This window comes from Phalacrocorax carbo, chromosome 1 (assembly GCF_963921805.1).
Source record: "Phalacrocorax carbo chromosome 1, bPhaCar2.1, whole genome shotgun sequence".
In the NCBI taxonomy this organism is placed as follows: domain Eukaryota; kingdom Metazoa; phylum Chordata; class Aves; order Suliformes; family Phalacrocoracidae; genus Phalacrocorax; species Phalacrocorax carbo.
This window is the reverse complement of record NC_087513.1, coordinates 16,929,274-16,947,073: the sequence shown is the minus strand read 5'-3', so window position 1 is coordinate 16,947,073 and position 17,800 is coordinate 16,929,274. Positions and strand designations below refer to the sequence as shown.

General features: G+C 39.2%; 1 protein-coding gene across 1 annotated transcript in view; it reads left to right on the top strand.

Annotated features, from left to right (window-relative positions):
- The window catches only part of REDIC1 (regulator of DNA class I crossover intermediates 1), a 28,522-nt gene extending 12,307 nt beyond the window's left edge, over positions 1–16,215 (top strand). Inside the window, exons 4-14 of the mRNA XM_064445304.1 lie at positions 1,577–1,712; positions 2,466–2,598; positions 3,098–3,164; positions 5,004–5,204; positions 7,778–7,878; positions 10,483–11,015; positions 11,240–11,312; positions 11,922–11,982; positions 12,535–12,601; positions 13,835–13,917; positions 14,499–16,215. Of these exons, the coding sequence (XP_064301374.1) occupies positions 1,577–1,712; positions 2,466–2,598; positions 3,098–3,164; positions 5,004–5,204; positions 7,778–7,878; positions 10,483–11,015; positions 11,240–11,312; positions 11,922–11,982; positions 12,535–12,601; positions 13,835–13,917; positions 14,499–15,098 (2,055 nt within the window). The 3' untranslated portion in view covers positions 15,099–16,215. The remainder of the gene's footprint in view (positions 1–1,576; positions 1,713–2,465; positions 2,599–3,097; positions 3,165–5,003; positions 5,205–7,777; positions 7,879–10,482; positions 11,016–11,239; positions 11,313–11,921; positions 11,983–12,534; positions 12,602–13,834; positions 13,918–14,498) is intronic.
- Positions 16,216–17,800: the final 1,585 nt, after the last annotated feature.

Sequence of the window (17,800 nt, the reverse complement as noted above, 5' to 3'; positions counted from 1 at the left end):
AGACATTTCAAACAGGAAAGAGAAAGAAAACAGTAAGAGAAAATAGTTATAATCATAGTAAAAGAAGTCAGTTTCCTTCTCAGCAGCTGGGAAAAAAGACAGTATAGGGAAGCTCCACCACTGAAGCTGGTACCTCCCAGTGCGCAGAGCAGATGCACTGACGTATACGGGAGAAGGAAAAACAGGCTGACAGTATGGAGGCAACCTCTGAAATGAAAACCTTTACCTCAGGGAATGTGGGAGTAACCAGTGGCTTGTTGCCCCCATCACTTTCCCAGTCTCCTGGAGGCCTGCAGATTCTCAAAATATCTGTTTTCTCAGGGATTTATTGGTCTAAGCCACATGATTTACATTACAACCATGTAATTTGCTTCAGTGGAGGAGAGAAAACAGGAAAGGATCCAAGACAAGATTGTTTTTAGTAATTTAGTGCTAAATTACTAAATTACTGAACACTGGTAATTTTATAATTGCTATTACACAAAATAGTATTACACAAATAGTAATTTAGAGGTAATGGGAAGAAAATATGTGGGACACTGAAGGGACATGGATGCGTTTTGGGGGTGTGGACTCCAAAACAATATGAATTTTGAAGTGTTGATTTGTACACAGGCTGAATTTACCTTACTGCAGATATTTCTCTTAACTGAAGAACAGGTATTTTCCATAGATAATAACATTCTAGAAAACTAAATATTGTGTATAATAAATTATACTGGAAAATAGTTACCAACAAAACATGTTGGGTATATTTGTTACATGTAACCTGCAGTCAGGAGAGGAATTACATTTCAGAAGAAAAGCCAATGGTATTTTGTTTTGACTGTACCTTCAGTTTTCACTATCCTCCTTGTGGTTAAATAAATCTTACTGGTTTTATTTATTCATCTGCTGTGCTTGATGCTAATGATTTTAGGATGATAATTAATAGTCTCCTACAAAATGGAGATTTTTGTTTCCTAAATTTTCCAGAATTATCTGCCTGATATATTAAAAGTGTCAGTCTTATCTCTTTTTGTTCCTTGCAACAAACAGCTTTTCTGGGTCCCAGTCTTAGAGATTTTTCTTCTTTACCTTTTTGCCTTTTTTTTTGTCACACGACTATTTTCTATGTCGAGATAGACAAAACTGGAGAACAATAAACTCTTTGTCTCATTATAGATGGCTGTGTGTACGTAATCTTGCTGATTATTTGCCTACTAGCTTATAAGCTGCCTAAAAAGCCCAAATTTAATTTTTCTAAGACTTTTACCTTGCAGAATTTTGGTATGTCTTTCATTTTAAAGAAATATTTTTAATGATCATACACAAAGTTTGAGGCATGACTGTTTAAGAACCAAGTTTTTGGCATTGAGAGAACAGTGATTTATTTTGAATATGATCAAATTATACTTGCACTCTTTTTCAAGGCAATAAAAATAAACTAAATAATAGTAGAGAGGGTGTGAGAATTCAGTGAGATTTAACCATGTGCTTTTATTATTAGGAATTGTTTACAAAGAATTATATATGCTGCTAATGTGTTGTTGAAGCTTCTGTCAAAAACTTGTTCTCTGTTTTAAAAAAAATTTAGGAATTCTTTGAAAAGAAGAAACTTAAATCGAAGATGAAGCTCCTGGGAGTATCATCTCCTAAGAGTTCAGCAGTCAGTTTAGATCTCCTCAATCTTTATGTTGTTAACCAGATATCGACCAAAAAAGACAACACCGGTGAGTTTAGTGTAACAGTGTTCTGACTTCACGGTTGACAGAATCAGTTATCCTTAACTATTACTATTATTGTAGTTCTTCTTCTTCCATTTATACCTTAATGTTCAAATAAGTGTTGTTTTAATTTTTAAATAAAAATTTGTAAGTAAATACAAAACTTATGATTGAATAAAAAGTCAGGACATAAGAGGAAACAAGTAACCTTGGCTAGTGCCTACTTCACCTTTAAAGCCTTGCACGCTTATGCACCTTCCTCATTCCATCCAGTAATTTTACCCTACATCTATTTCTTTTTTCCCTTTGCCATTGAATGGGTCCATTTGTATTGCACTTTCTTTTTCATAACTCTTGAGGGGCATTTGGAATAGTCTGTCAGTTCTACCCAGAGTATCTTAAAAACCATCATTAAGCTCCCAAAAAACATCTCTACAACTTGAGTCCTCACTCTTGCCCTCTGTGACATATTCATAAACCAGATTGTGGAGAATTTGTTGTCCTATGCTCAGGAAGATTAGAAGATGACTGAGGAGGGTGACAGAGCTTGCCTACACACAGCAGCTGACCGTAAATAATTTTACACTATAATACCATTTAGAATAGAGCTTTTGCATTGCTAGTAACAAAGAAAGCAAAAAATATGGCTTTAAATAGATTAAGAAACTAAAACAAGAGCTTTTGTACTCTAATGAAAATTCAGGAAGCTCAAAAGTTTCTCCAAGCCCGGTGCTGACATTCCAAATACTTTAATTGCAGAGAACGTGAGGAAGCCAGTCCATGTTGATATCACTGAAGATGTAAAAATACCTCTTAGGAGGCACAACATAGAGCTTCCCACATCACCACTACGTACACAACATACGTCAAACTTAGATGACATCCAGAACAGGTACTTGTATAAAATAGGCAGTAGTTAAGCTATAAGGAAGTTCTGGAAAAGGTATTTCAGGATGGTCTTACATGTGGGTTTTTAAGTAAACACAAATATACCATTCTAAGATGAAGAAGTTTCACTATCACTCCTGGCATTCCAATGTTACATTTATTTACTCTCTCACAGTAAGAATATTCTAAATAAAAAACTGTACATGAAGCTAAGAGGTTTTTAAAAAAATATTTTTTACTTGTGTCAGGTACATACACTAAGTTTATCTCACAGAGCAGGCTATTCAAACAGCTTTTTCCACTTACACTGTCTTCCCATCCAACTTCAGACACCCTTAAGTGACTGACTCACACACTGGCTGCTCGTAGCTGCTTAAGAGTCAGGCCTTTTAAGATGTATGGAAAAATATACTTAAGTTATTTTGAAATTAATACACAGAATGTTTTTAGTCTTATACACCTATATCTTGTATTTCTTAGGCTGTTTTTATTCATTTTACAAGGTTACAAAAGCAAGTATTAGACAGCAGAAGGCAGCATCTCTCAGAGAAAGTAAAATACCAGGATAATGTAAGTTTATTGTTCTCACTGTAAAGCTAAAAATGCACACCAATGACTGTATTTTTAAGTGATTTTTCAGAGAGTGACCAAATCTCATTAGTACTGAAGCACATGAAGGCTGCTTCTTTAAGGCTATACTAATATGTTATTTGCCAGTCATATTTTATATTTGTTCCTGCTATTTCTTATATTTCTTGAAAGGCTCACCTTTTTGTAGGTGTTTTCCAAAATACTTTAAGAATATCTGTGTTCTAAGCTAGTCATAAAGGACAGAGATTATGGGAAAAAGCAAGGCCAACAGCAGGTAAATTAAAAATATATATGTGCAGAAATGTGAAATGATGAAATGTGAGAAGCATAGACAGAAGTGAGTCTTTAAGAGGAACTTAATACAAGTATCAGTGGATACAATTGGGAAGTTCATACAGTTATTGAAGTTACAGTGAAAAACATTCCCTAGATGGAATTTAGGCTTTTTTTTAATGACTCGTTCCACTGTTGTGTAAAAAACCAACCAACCAAAAAACCCCAACCAAATTAGTAAATCTGTTAGAAGACGCTTATTTTAGGTTACTCAGACTTGCTCAATAATGTGGCTCCACTGACTCCTGCTATTTACATCAGGTAGGACTCTGAGGAAAAGATGCTTGCAAAAGATTCTTGCACTGTATGGTTCTGTATGTTCTTGGCCCATTCATGTTGCCAAAGCATGTTTTGCTAGAGTGAGAAAGACAGGTGTTTTTCTAGTGTTAGAAGTCCCTTTCTTTTGAGTTGGGAAGAGTTACTTAGTATGGGTGAGAAGTTTAGCTGTCTAATGTGTTTCAGCCACCGAAATTGCTATGAGCTGCCACTACTTTGGATATCACATTAAGTCAGCCTTCCTTTATGACTCTTTTTCATCTGTTTCTTGAAGACAGAGAAGACATGTTTCAGATTTAGTGTGGACAGAAATAATGATGGCTAAGTTTCTCCTCAGCCTCTACTTGTGTGGATACATTTACCTCAATTCATCAAAACATGTGATTAAGCAGTGTGCACACGCAGAAAGCTAATTTAATGTATGGATCAAAAATAAAGTCTAAGCCTGTGTGTTGCAAAGAACTGTTTTAAAAATCTTCATAAGTTGAAGTATATTCAATTTAAGTAATTAAGATACTAATTACTTTATTTTAGTTAAATAGATGTAAGTAATAATTTTAAATTGTATTAAATTTTATTATTTACTTTATCAATCAGTGCTTTAAAGGGTCTATAAGATTCATAATTTTCAGCTTTCTGGAAACGTACAGTTTTGTGGTACATAGATTTTGTGTGATTAACATACAAGGCTTTTGCACTCCATTAGTAGTTTGTGCTGCTTTCACTGGATAAACTGGATTACAGACATTACTTCCATGTAGCTGTGGAAACATTGACATTTCATGAGTTTTGCCTTCAAATTTCTCCTTGTCTTCTGATCTGCATGAGGTAGCATTGTTGGTATCACAACATGCTGGAGTTCTCAATGGAGTAGAATATTTTTCATCTTACTACTTAAGAACCAAGTCAGCAGGTCATTTACCTACACATCTAAAGCTAAAAATATGTTTATACCCATCCCTCCTCAGGATAATATTTGTGTGCATGCTTCAACTTAAGTAGGTACTTATGGGTTTCCCTGAAATAAGCCATTATTTACCTTATGTTTTTAATCAAAAAATCGTATCAGAATACATGAATGTTTTCTGTTGCATGTGGTGTATGTGCAGAGTTGTAAAAGACGTAGAAATGTTTGATTACTTTGAACTTTATGCTTACATCAAAACAGGTTTAGATAAATAAAGTATCACTTTGATATGTTTTGTCTAGTTATCAGAAGTAACAGAATTAACATATGCTGATTCTACTATGGAAAATGAAGAGAACATAGCAGGAGCTTTTAGTGCTTGTCCATTCTCCTCTTCTGCTTTTTGGACCTCTGACTGTACACAGTTTTCAGAAGAAAATTTCAACACAAACCTTATGGGCAACACTTGGGAACAGACCTATGAAGTGAAGATGCAAAACCAGGTTTGATTAATATTTTGTAATTTCTGCAGAATTATTTTAAACTAAGTTTCATTTATTTGGGGTGTAGAATTAATGTAATGGTGTAGATAATTATGAATGATCAAGTTTTCTTGTAGGCTGGTGGCAATGAATATTCTATATTTACAAATGTAGTTCTTTTATTGTTATGAAATATGCTTAACTTGAGCTTTTGTTCACTGAGCTGTCAGCATCACTGATATCTCCAAAAAGAAAGCTGGTCACATACCTCTGGCTTTCTTTTGTTTCTGGCTTGTAAAGTTGCTTTAAAAAAAGCTGAAATGTATTACAGTTATACATACAGCTTTCTTCAATGTACAGTTAGTATAACTAGGTATCATATGATCCCAGGTGATCACCGTGACCTAATTTGTAATCCTGCAGTGTCTCAGTGAGTAACATAGTTCTTACACTATTCTCAGTGCTTGTAAAAGGATTGAGAAAAGCCTGCTGTTTAACTCAAGTTAAGTTTAAGAAATGATTGGAATTCATTTGTTCTGATGCACGTTACTATTTTTTTCTTTTTGTTAACTTTGGGATTCTTGAAAGAATCATCCTTAGAAAAGTAGTAGCAAATATAAGGGGTCTCCCATAATATGCTTTATTTTTAGAAAATCTATTATTTATTGAAATATTAAAATAAATCCTGTGTGTATCAGCAGTGGTATTTTAAAGTCTTGAGGTAAGTGAGGAAGGAGTACTTCAGGGCTTCAGAAGGGGAGTTGTTGACTTGTTCAGAGAATGGGTAGGCAGAAACCCACAGAAAGCTGACCTGAAAGTCAAAGGAGCCTAAGAAACATGTTATCAAAACACAAGGCCAGGCCACCTCAATGTGCAAGAGAATTAGTAAGTCCTGGAGGCAAGTTTGGCTGAATCGGGGAACTCCTGACTGAGCTCAGATGCAAAAAAGAAGAGTGGAAGATTGGATGGGCCACCCAGGAAGAATACAGCTTGAGCTGAGCTTGGACGGGTGGCATTGGGATGGCCAGAGCTGAAGCTCACAAGGGGTGAGACGGGCAGCAAGGAGGACTTCTATGGGTATGTCATTAGCAGAAGGAAACCAAGGAAAATGCTGTCCACTGCTAAACAGAGTTGATGACCTAGTGACAAAGGACATGGAAAAGTCTGAGGCACTTGAGACCTACTTTGCTTCAGGCTTTTCTGACAAGGTCTGCTCTCTGGCACATCTTCAAGCTCAGTAGAGAGTTTGGGGGAGAGTGGTACAAATCAGTAGTGAAGGAACAGGTTAGGGAATCCTTAGTAACCTGGGCATAAAGAAATATCTGGGACTGGACAGGGTGCATCCAAGTACATTGAGAGAGTCAGATGACACCACTGCAGGGCAGATCTCTGTCATCTTTGAAAGACTATGATGATCAGGAAAGCTTCTCAGTGATAAGAAATACACAAATGTTATGCCCATCTGCAAAAACATAAGCATGATCTGGGGATCCCTGAAAGGATTATGGAACTAGACCTCAGTCAAAGATTAATACTAAGTCTGGTACATCTTCATTAGAGCGTTGCACAATGGGGCAGAATGCACCCTCAGATAGAGAGCCCTGCACCTCAGGAGAATTGACCCCACACATCAGTGCAGGTAGGGCCTGATTGAGTAGGCAGCAGTTTTGCAGAGAAGGACCCGATGGTGCTGGTGGACAACAAGTTGTACATGAGTCAGCAGTGCACCCTCGTAACAGCGAAGGCCAACTACATAGAGGGCTGTATTAGAAAGAGCATGCCCAGCAGTCAAAGGCAAATGATTATTTCCTTCTAAGCAGCATATGTGAGACCACATCTGAAATACTGTGTCCAGTTTTGGACAGAGAGATCAACAATTTGTAGCAAGACCAATGAAGGGCCACAAAAATTGGTAGGGGATTGGAGCACATGATGAACGTGGAGAGACTGAGCAAAAAGGGCTTTCAAAGCATGAGAAAGAGAAGGCTGTGGGGGTGAGGTGTGAAATAACTGCTGTCTTCCACAGTCTAAACAGTTACAGACAGGACAGAGCCAGAGGTACGCAATGAAATAGCAAGAAGTAAAAGTCACAGGTTTCAACAACGGAAATTCTGCTTGTATAGGAAAAAAAATATTGTCACAAAAGTAGCGAAGTTCCAGAAGAGGCCATCCAAAGAGGCTGTAGAATCTGAGTCCTGAGCAGTCCTGAGCAATCTGGCCTAACCTTGAAGCTGGCCCTGCTTTGAACAAGTTGGACTAAATGCCTCTTGAGGTCCCTTCCGGACAACAGCTTTCTATGATTATGTGATCCTCAGTAGAATTTCAGCTTGTTACAGTCTGCCAACCTTGTTCATACTATGAGAGGATGGGGTGCTAAAAGGGCATTTTGCATATTAACAGTGATACACAAATACGGAAAAGTACGCGTTATACAGAACTCGTGCTGTAAGTAAGTTTTGGCATCTAGTGTAAAGATAAAAAGAAATTAAAATAGTGGGAAAACATGTATATTGTTTGCAAACCCAACCTTAAAGTTTTAAACACTATAACTATTCTATATATTCAGAGTTTGACAGCTTCTACTGTTTTCTCAGCCAGGAAATAGTCCTGATCAAGACCCTTGGATTACAAAAAGCCAGTGTATTTTCAGGAAGTCTGATACAGTGCATCAGGAACTGTTTAAGCCATTGCATAGGTAGGCAGTGATCTTACATTAAAGAGAGAAATGACAGTCGAGTTGAAGTAAGAAAAACGCAAAGATAATCTGAAGGTTATTGCTACTTGATTTTTTCACTGATTTTTGATGCTTTTTGAACAGAAATTTCAATTAAATGCAAAGGCTGAACATACCGAGCTATTTAAATTTGCTGAAAGGCAGCAAAATGAGAATCTTAGGTAGGCATGTGGACCCATGATCTATTTTTTGCAACGTCACACACGTGATGGTGTTACTGATTTCACCTTGAGTGAGAAGCAGGGAGGCCACAGGGAGGGTAGCTGCCTCAGCTCTCATTAGTTCTGGTCACCGTTGCAAGTACTTTTCTGATGACCTTGATGCTGTAGCAATTGAGCAGCTTCTCCACCTACACTGTTTACATTTGGGATTCCAGGAACAAAGCATTTGTTTCCTTGTCTTTCATATGTGATCCTACTATAGTGTTTTGAAGAACTGTTTCAATAATACTTTTATGAGAATATACACTTTCTTTAAAAGAATGGATAGAAATCTAGGCTATATTTCTTTCTGTAAGTGCTAATTAAAATTCTATTTAATCACAGAGGGTTTAGGGCCAGGCTCATTTATACTGAACATTTCATTTCAGTTTCTTTCCAGGGGCTCTTGCCTTAGATCTAGAGGTCTTACAGGCCTAATCTTCCTTTACTCTTTTTATTCTGTAGGTCTACTGCCTGTTTGAAAGTTCCTATCAGTCTCTAGCTTTGGCTTTGGCCATAAAAAGGCCATATATTATTTTGCTGTTCCTGAAGTACCCACAGTCTGTTTGCCTGTGAGGCAAGTGACTGATAAGATCACTGACCACATGATAACTAGATGAACACATCAGCTTCCAGTCGCAGACACCTTAACTTTCTCTTTCTCTCTTCTAGCTTCTCCTGGCTTTCTACGGCAAAACCTAAAGTAAGGATAACATTCACCTTGTTGTATGTCTTGGTGAATTCCCAATGAATAACTTTACATTAAAGCCCCACCTAACCTTATCTGACCTGCATCTCCCCTTTCATTTCTCCAGAGGCCCTCAGGCCCGCAGTTGCCTGCTTATGGTGCCTCCCTTAGTCCTCTGCCCATTCATGGCTCACTAACAACATCTCTTTTCCAACTGTTCTTCAAATTAATTTCTTTGTATCGTCCTTGCTTTGTTTTCATCCACTATAGCCATAAATTCTTATACCTCAAGATCTGGCAGTTCTCCTGGGAAGGGAGTTTCTTTCGCTGCATGTGAAAAGTAGACTATAAACTTATACAGTCGTTTAATGTAATTGTAACATGCTGATGATGTCATCAATGTGCATACATCTGAGAGCTGTGGCAAGATCATTAAATATTAACTAAAAACTTTAGATGTCTTATAAAAATAGCAGATGTCTTTGAATAATGCTTAGCTACTTCCTCATCTACTATCAACTACTTAGCATTATAAAACGTTCATCTGGAGTGAAGAAGGAGCCTCTGAATTGTTTCACAAAATGTTTTTGCTTTCCTCACATAGATCTTTTCAAGTTTCTCCAGAAACCAGCTCTAGTGTGTTTAGCCTTTTGAAAATGTTCTGGGGCGGGGGGTTAGGGGTGGTTTCTTTAAGTAGAGGATGCTACTTTGCTACTTTCTTACTTCTCTAGGATCTTTATCCCGTTCCCTGTACTTGCTGATCAAAACATTACAGAATTTTACTGTTTCCTGTACTACATTTCAATTTTCAAGTTCCATTGATAGCATTGCTCAAAAAATTTTAAAGAAAGGGCATTTTTTGAAAGACCTTCTTTGCCAATTCTTTGTGCTTCAGAAGCCTCTCAATTTTTTGCTCAGATTTTCTTAAAGGTCACTCAGCAGATCGAGCCTAGAAAAAAGCAGTGAAGGTCTTTGATTAAAAGCCAAGTCAGTGAAAGCATGATAGCTTTCATGTTAATGAGGCTAGCATGTCCGCATCTTCAGAACCACTACTATCAGAAGCGGGGTGGGGAAGTAGGGGCAAAACAAAATGCCTGACTGGCCTCCTGACAGTGCAGTAGAAAAATTCTGTGCTGAATTAGGATTACTGACCTCAAGTGCAAATGGAAGTCACTCACTAAAGAGACCAGGAATTAAGCACTACACAGAGCTTATTATGGGCTTTCAGTACAGGAGAGAACTGTAGTCTTGAAGAGCAAACAATATTTATGAACAGAAGCAGCTGTCTTCCTCTTTTTTTTTTTTTTTTTTCCTCTTTCCTAAAGTGGACTTTGGTCAGCTGGTGGAGCAGCAGTGACATACTGTGGCTGATTGTATAAATCACAGTTTCCTACTCAGGAGGATGTGCTCCATGTCTTGGAATGTTTGGAGACATGAAACAGAACCCCTCTTAAATCAACCGTACTATAAAGTGGAAATAAAATACAGGACACTTTTTCAGTTGAAATAACATAACATTTGGGATAAAAGCAAGTGTGATGAGTAAAGTCTTTCAGATTTTTATCAACAAGTTATCATAATTTAGTGTGTTGGCAGTTAGTATTTTGCTTATTTATGTACCGAGTGAACTGTTTTTTCTTTTCTACCCCCCACCTCCACCCCACCCTCCACCCCCAGGCTAGACTATATGGATTCTGCCAGGAAAAATCCAGTGATAATGACCAGTAATGAATCAGAAAACAGTGAAGGAATAAAAGAACTATTGTTTGATGTTGTGAAAGAAACTGCCGAACAGAAAGCTCCCCAAGATGGAAGCGATTGTTCTTTTCTGGCACTGTTCGAAGATGAGAGCCAACCCATCCATAATAATCCTTCCACAATGCATTTTAATCCTTTTGTTAATCAAAGCAGTACTGCTGTTTTTTTCATTGATCCTGATGATGGAAAGCAAATGACCAACAGAAATTATCCTTATGATACTAGAGAGACTTATCCTGCAATAAATGCAGAAAAAAGTTCTGTAGACAGACACCTTGAAGGCATTTTCACAGCTCCGGAACAGGTTTTACTTAAAGGTAACAATGCCTCAAGTGCAAGCTACAAGAAAACCAGTGAACTTCATAAAACCCACCTGCAGGACTGTCATGAGAGACAGCACTACTTCATACCCTCTGAAAACAAAGAAAAACCTGCAAGCCTTGACAAAATTGGTGAGTGTCAATATTTTAAGGACATATATTCTGGGGTTTATTCTCCTTTTAAAGATCTATGTTTTTATAACTAGAGATTTGTCTGTCCTGACTTGAAAATATGTAATGAATCTTCAGAATGCATTAATTTAATTTTAAATCCAATTAATTAAATTATTTTTAAAAGTTGACAGAAGCATTTATGCTGTTGCGTTTTAAAATCAAGGTGTACCTTTTTATTTTAGAGACATTTGCGTATCACCATAATCAGCGGATTAACTTAGAGGAGAATGTACAAAACTATTCAAGAAAAAAAAGGTGAGTTCCATAGAAATTATCAGTCTCTTAACTAGTGATAACTGCAGAGACCTTGCTGAATTGGAGAAATCCTGCTAAGAGGACAGTATTGCTGAGGACCCAAGTTTTGCCAGTGAAAATAGTAGTGAAGAAACTTATGCACACATAAGCCCTTTGTACCATTGTTCAGCTGCCTACAAGAAGTGTAGAGAAAGACTGCTTCATGGGACAGTTCTGAGTCCCTGAAGTTAAGCTGGTGCTCTGACTTGTCCTCTAAAAGACCCTGCCTCCTTCCACTGAGTACAGAGGAGGTTAGTGTCTTCCCTGGACTGAAGTTAGCTTTAGGTTTTATCAAAGACTCTCATCCATAACACCTGGCGTTTTGTAGAGCAGCACTATCTTCTGTCATCTCTCATATTACGCTTTGCATGTCAACAGAAGAGAAGATTTTTAAATCTCAGGTTCAGAAGTAGGTTTGATGATCTTAATAGTGGTAAGCATTTCTTTCATCGTTACTGAAAATAAAAATTGAAGACAAAAAGGTCATTAGTAATGACTTTAATTTATAAGAAAATAAATGTACAGGAGGGGAAATCACTTACCAGAGAACTCTGTGTTTGCATCCCTCAGTGATGATGAGTCTGTGAAAGAATCAGCCTGGAGACAGAACCAGCTCTTTGGATTTGAAGAGGTAACTTTTTACAGAAACATAATTTTTTTTGTTTGCACCATTCATTTGAGGTGGGGAAGGAACGTCCACAACAGTTAGAAACTGAATTTAGCTTCTCTGAATTAACTTCTGTGGAAGCTTATTTTCCTTCGTGGCTTATATAAGGCAGGCAGAAAGAACAGCGTCTAGTTCAGTGGTTCAGACAGCCCCATTGGGTCCATAATTTACATGGTTTGATTCACACCTAAGCTGATGCCTGAAATACATGCGTAAGTTAGCCATTAACCCTTAGGATCAGATTCTGTAGGCAGTGCCCAGACATTGCATGCAGGGCACTTCGGTATTATAAAGGAACTTTATGCCAGTATACAGATAAAGAATCCTGAAGATATTTTGCCTATAGAAGTCACCCAGGTATGTACAGTATTGCTCAGGGATTTTGTACCTCTTGAAATAATTTGTGGTACCGTGCAGTGACTCCTTTACGTAATACAAAACCTGAATGTTCCTCACTTACCCTGAGGTGTTGATCAAGCTGAACCCTCATTATTAACACTTACTTATTTTTAAAAGTTCACAACAGCACAAGAGAAAGAGTGTAAGTTTGGAGTGAGTTCAAATCTTCACGAGATGGAGAAGGGTTAGTACCATTTATACATTATTAAGTCAAAAACCACATTTTTCTCTACATGTGAAACTAAAGCAGTTACTTTGAAAGCCAGGGAGAAGTGTTTTGATCCGTTTAGGATGTTACATTTGATGAGGGCTTGTATTTTTGATTCACACAGCACTGTATAAAGAAGACTAGCATTACCAGGTAACTAAGAACTATCTGTATTTGCTTTTCCTTGAAGAGATAAATTCAGGTTAACTTCACTCTGGTGAGTAGTACACACATATTTTATATTGTTCCATTTCCTCTGAAGTTGTCCCCTAAACTGAAAAGCCAGCTCTGAAAGTAAGGGTAACTGCTAAAAAACCCAAAATAAATCTACAAGAGAGGTCAAGAGTATTAATCTGAACACCACTATGCAAGTTTACCGACATCACCACATAGTAAAATGCCAAATAAATGCCAGTCACTCTCTTTCTTTCTATTCCTGCAGACCTCTGTTGGTTGGAAAAAATCTTGGACATGTTTTCTCTATTAATCTCTTCATTAGATGTTTGACGTGTTATTTTGCTGGTCTGGTCTTTACTAGTCTTTTCTCTACTTCTCTTCCACTAGACTATTTGCTGTCGTTCAACATGTGGGCAGAGTGAGGGGGGTCAACACAGAGATCCCACGTCCTTTGTGCTCCCTCAGTAGCTGTAAGGGTCAGCTGTGCTGGCTGCATTTCAGAGCAAATCATCTCCCAAGAGCCTCGAAGAGAAAAACATGGCCGTAAGCCATGTAACTTGTATGCAGGGAGTTTGCTGTGTTCTCTCCCTACCCTTGCTCTGCAGAGTCCTTCCTTCTTTTCATAGAAGCATAGAATGGTTTGGGTTGGAAAGGACCTTGAAAGGTCATCTCGTCCAACCCCCCTACAATGAGCAGGGACATCTTCCACTAGACCAGGTTGCTCAGAGCCCCGTCCAACCTGACCTTGCTTTTGGGTAGCACAGTTCTGCTCCTGGTGCAGGCTGCTGATTAACAGCATAGCTGAAGCTTTGCGGCACCCGTCTCATGCTACGTGTTAAGGTGTGTTATGCTGAGAGGAGAAGAATTGGCTACTTCCAAGACCTAGGCTGACCTTGTGAACACTTTATTAAACAGTATCTTAAAACTGCATCAGAAATAGTAAAGCTTAATTCTACATGCTGTACTTGAGAGGTGGATGTCTGGGGAGTTTTTGGAGAGTAGCCTTTCTTTCCTTTTCATCTTGCTTTTCAGATGTGGAGTCATCACTCAGCAGCCAGTCTCCCAGTTACTCTCCAAGGCAGACAGAGAGCTGTTTCAGCTCTAGTCCTGACACAGTGAGTACTGCCCCTTTTTGGGTTTGAAGGGCTCTCTGCAATGACACCTCTAGGCCTGAGTGCATCTAAGGGAGGATGTAGCTGGAGTCTTATCTATGGCTTTGTTTTGTACAAGGCAATGTCATGTGTGAGGAAAACAAGAAATGATTAGCCGTAAATTTTCCTAAGTAGTTTAACAGACGTGTGATCTGATCTCTTGGTAATACCAGGCCTTGCGGAATTACAACAACATGACTGTGGGAAGATGCTAAGCAAGCTTCTTCTCTCTACCCTAACATATAGCTGCCTCACATTACATGCCTGTAAGGGAGGAGGGTTTGACACACTGTGTGTTTTCAGACTTTCTTGAACACTAAAATGCAGCAACGTAAGAATATAAATTCTGTGTGGGAGTGAAGGTCCGCCTTTCCCGCCTTCTCTACAAGAAAGACCCTGGAGAAAGGATGAAAAAAAACCCCAATCAATCAAAACCGTGCAGTTCTGGCCTTTCTCTTTATTTCATTAACTTAGTTATTAGTTAGTCACTAACTTAGTTATTGAACTATTTTAACAGTTACATTCACACAATTCTGTTCAAACAGTCTGAAGAGGAAGATGCAGCCAAAAAGAAAGAATATCTGAGTGAACGGTCCCTGAAGATAGATGATGCTAACCTAATCTCAGCCTCAGCAAACACAGAGCCCCCTGAGACCTCTCACACCAGAACCGTGCCTCTCCAGCCCAGCAGTATTTTGACTAGCGAAGCAGCAAACCATCTTCAGGAGAAAGACTCTATTTTATGTGCCACAGAGGAAGAAAGTAAAAACCACACCGCCCCATCTGACGGCAGCTCATTACACCAAGCCCTTAAAAGAGAGCATGCCACGCACGGTACCAGGTGTGACGGTTGGTCGCAGACGGAGGGCTCTGTTGCAGCAGTAGAGAAAGTGAATGTTGCCACCCAGTGCGACGCCGTGCGGGTGTGCGGCTGCGGGAGCTCCGTCCCCTCCGCCCGCAGCCCCGCAGGCAGCGCTGGGGGGCACGGATCGCCAGCAGGTGGGGCGCCGCAGCCCGCGGGCGCCGGCCCCGCTGCGGGAATAGCGGCGCTTTCTTCTGAAGCCGAGTATCTGAGTTTGGCTGGCAGAAGGACTCTAGAGGTGCTGAACTACATTGATATAATGAAGGAGAGAGATAAGCAGTGACCAGCTAGAGTGGCACATAAGGAATACGGAAGACTTGGCCTGTTCTCACTGTGTTTCATTTAACTGGCATATTTTGATTTTTCTAGCCTGCTTAGAGAAATTTTTTTTTTTGCTGTTTGTTTGCTTTAAATTATTATTAATGATGGCTCTTTATCTGCCTACTGCTATCTCTAACTATGAATTTCTATAGATTTCCAACTGTTAACAAAGGATTTTATGATAGCTTAGCAAATATAAACCTTAGGAATTACATTTGCTTTCCCACCATATATCCATAGGATTCTGTAGTTTGGGATTGACTTCACTTCTCTTGAAGGTAGTGGAAAGATTCTGTTTTACTTCAAAACATATTTGAAGTTGCTCTTAGTTCAGAACAAGTGTCTGATTCTTATCCATTTCAACAGGCAAACTAGTCTTTGCCCTATGTCTGTACTAAATACAAAAATGGGAAACAACAGAAAATGCACATCTGCACACATCGAATAAAATGTAATTTTAAAAGTAGTAATTTATTAATTTTTGCAGGGAAGAAAAAAAACACACCACAAAACAAACAAATGCTTAATCTTCCTTCCATAGCAGATTTATTGATTCATTCTCTGGCTGTTAATACTGACAAATCTTGTGTTTTATGCATTTTGCCTGCAGATTGAAATGCTTTCCTCTTCATTTCAGTGTTTGTGTGAAGCTACAAATCATAACAAATGAAAGTTGCTGATAATATTGTTTCTAGGTAATATTCCTTACTTCTAAAAAAGTTCCTAGTAAAGGTGGCAGGGAGACTCACTCTGTTACTGACATCTACTTATATAGCCATACAGCTTTACTTATACATACATACCTGTATCTGTGTATCTTGTGTGTGTGTGTGTATAGGCTGGCGTTAGCCAGCTGGCAGCATGCAGGATCCTGTTCGTTACAAACTGGGCGTGGGCAAAGGCTATGCCAGAGACTATCCCTTAAACAGGGCAGGAGACTTGCTTTTGTAAGGTTAATATGTTGTGCTCTCTCCCTTGGAGACGGCTGTTAAGAGAGTCACCGCACTTATTCCCACCAGGTCGGTTTCTTTTATTTCTACGTTCTGTAATAAAAGGCTTTGCAGATGAAGGGAATGAGATCTGGTGCTATTCTTTGTCTCCGTTCTCATCATCAAACTAGTGGTTCTGTTTTCTACCAGCTTTTATTTTTGAAGCTAAGAGCCATTTTTAGAAGAAGGTCTACATTGCCCAACAGTCTGTAGGTTTATGGCTATGCCATTTTAAAAATAGTGTCTCAGAAATTTCAGTGGACTTTTCTGTACTCGGAAGAAAAGAGGATTGTCTTTTATATATATATAAATCGCATACATGGGAAGTGTTTTGCACAGCCGACTTCTGAAATGGTAACTATCATTTAGCCAATTTACTTCCTAAGGCTTGACATAAGCAGATTTTCTTTTTTTAGGTTGCCTCAATTTATTGCCCAAGCAAGCTCCCTAGTAATTTTTTTTTATCTGAAACTGCCATGTTCATCTTCTTCACATGAACTATAATTTATTTGAATAACAGCTATGATTTGCTGAAAGCTCAGCCATTACTGGTGGTTTGTAAGGCAGAGTTGTTCGCTTGGTGTTACAAAGCCTGGTCAGAGTCTGCCTCAGCAGCAGCAGACCGCATCGGCCAGAATTAGGCCCTCTCTGAGGTGCGTGGTCTCCCAGCAATCCCCCATGCCTGGTACATACTTGTCAGCCCTTCCAGGGGTGCATGTCCAGCTTCACAGCCCTCCCCATGGCCATTGGGCTGCCAGCCTCCTGCACTATGCTGTGGCAGGGCCAGCGAATGGCACGTTACGGCTAAAAGCGCCAGTGCTGCACACTTTGTATTTGTGTTTCCAAGCAGACTGCTGTGGCCGGAGAGCGCTCTGGCGGCTGCGCTTAGAGAGGTGCCCAAGTGACCCAGCCCAAGGTAAACTGCCATCGGCTTGCAGTTGATCTCCGGGAGAGTGGCATCAGGGCTGGGACTTCCAAAATCTGTTTTGTTTTACAGGGAAGCGAGCTACCCAAGTTCAGGCAGACACTCCTGATCTGCAGAGCGAGCCTCTGAGAGGGGCATATTCCCAGCCTGCTCCTGTGAACCTGCGGGACAAGGTGTGCAGGTCAGAATTGGGAAAAGAGAGCTGGTTTCACTGTATGGACGTAAGAATGTAGGTGTTTCAAATGAAGCAATACATCTTTATTAAGTTATCTCACATATCCCTCGTAATTTAGAGCATTTCAGTGGGTAAAGCTTATTTTCACTGCAGTCACTAATACAGAAGTTTTCAAAATCTGTCCGGTTCCAGCCAGGTTTTAGCCTAGGCTGCACCATTTCCCAGTAAGGACTGAAATTATGCAGCACACGTTTTCTGACCGACCATGCGTAAGAGCTGCGTACGTGTCTCTACTGCAATAATGCACCACTTGGGATATGTCAATCACCATAGATAATCATGCTCCAAAGCCTTCAGATGAGAGTGTATAAAATCCAATTACCTTACATTTTTTACTTGTAATTGCAAAGCAATCAGAAGACAGAAGATATCTTTGTAGTGGTATGTGTGCTGGCAATGATGATAAATAAGGCAGCGTGCGCTTTTTTAACCACTAGAGCAGTATTTTGAAGTGTTTACATTACTATTAGTGCATTAGAAGAGCCTTGTCCTTCCTCCTTACCTCAGTGCCTGTC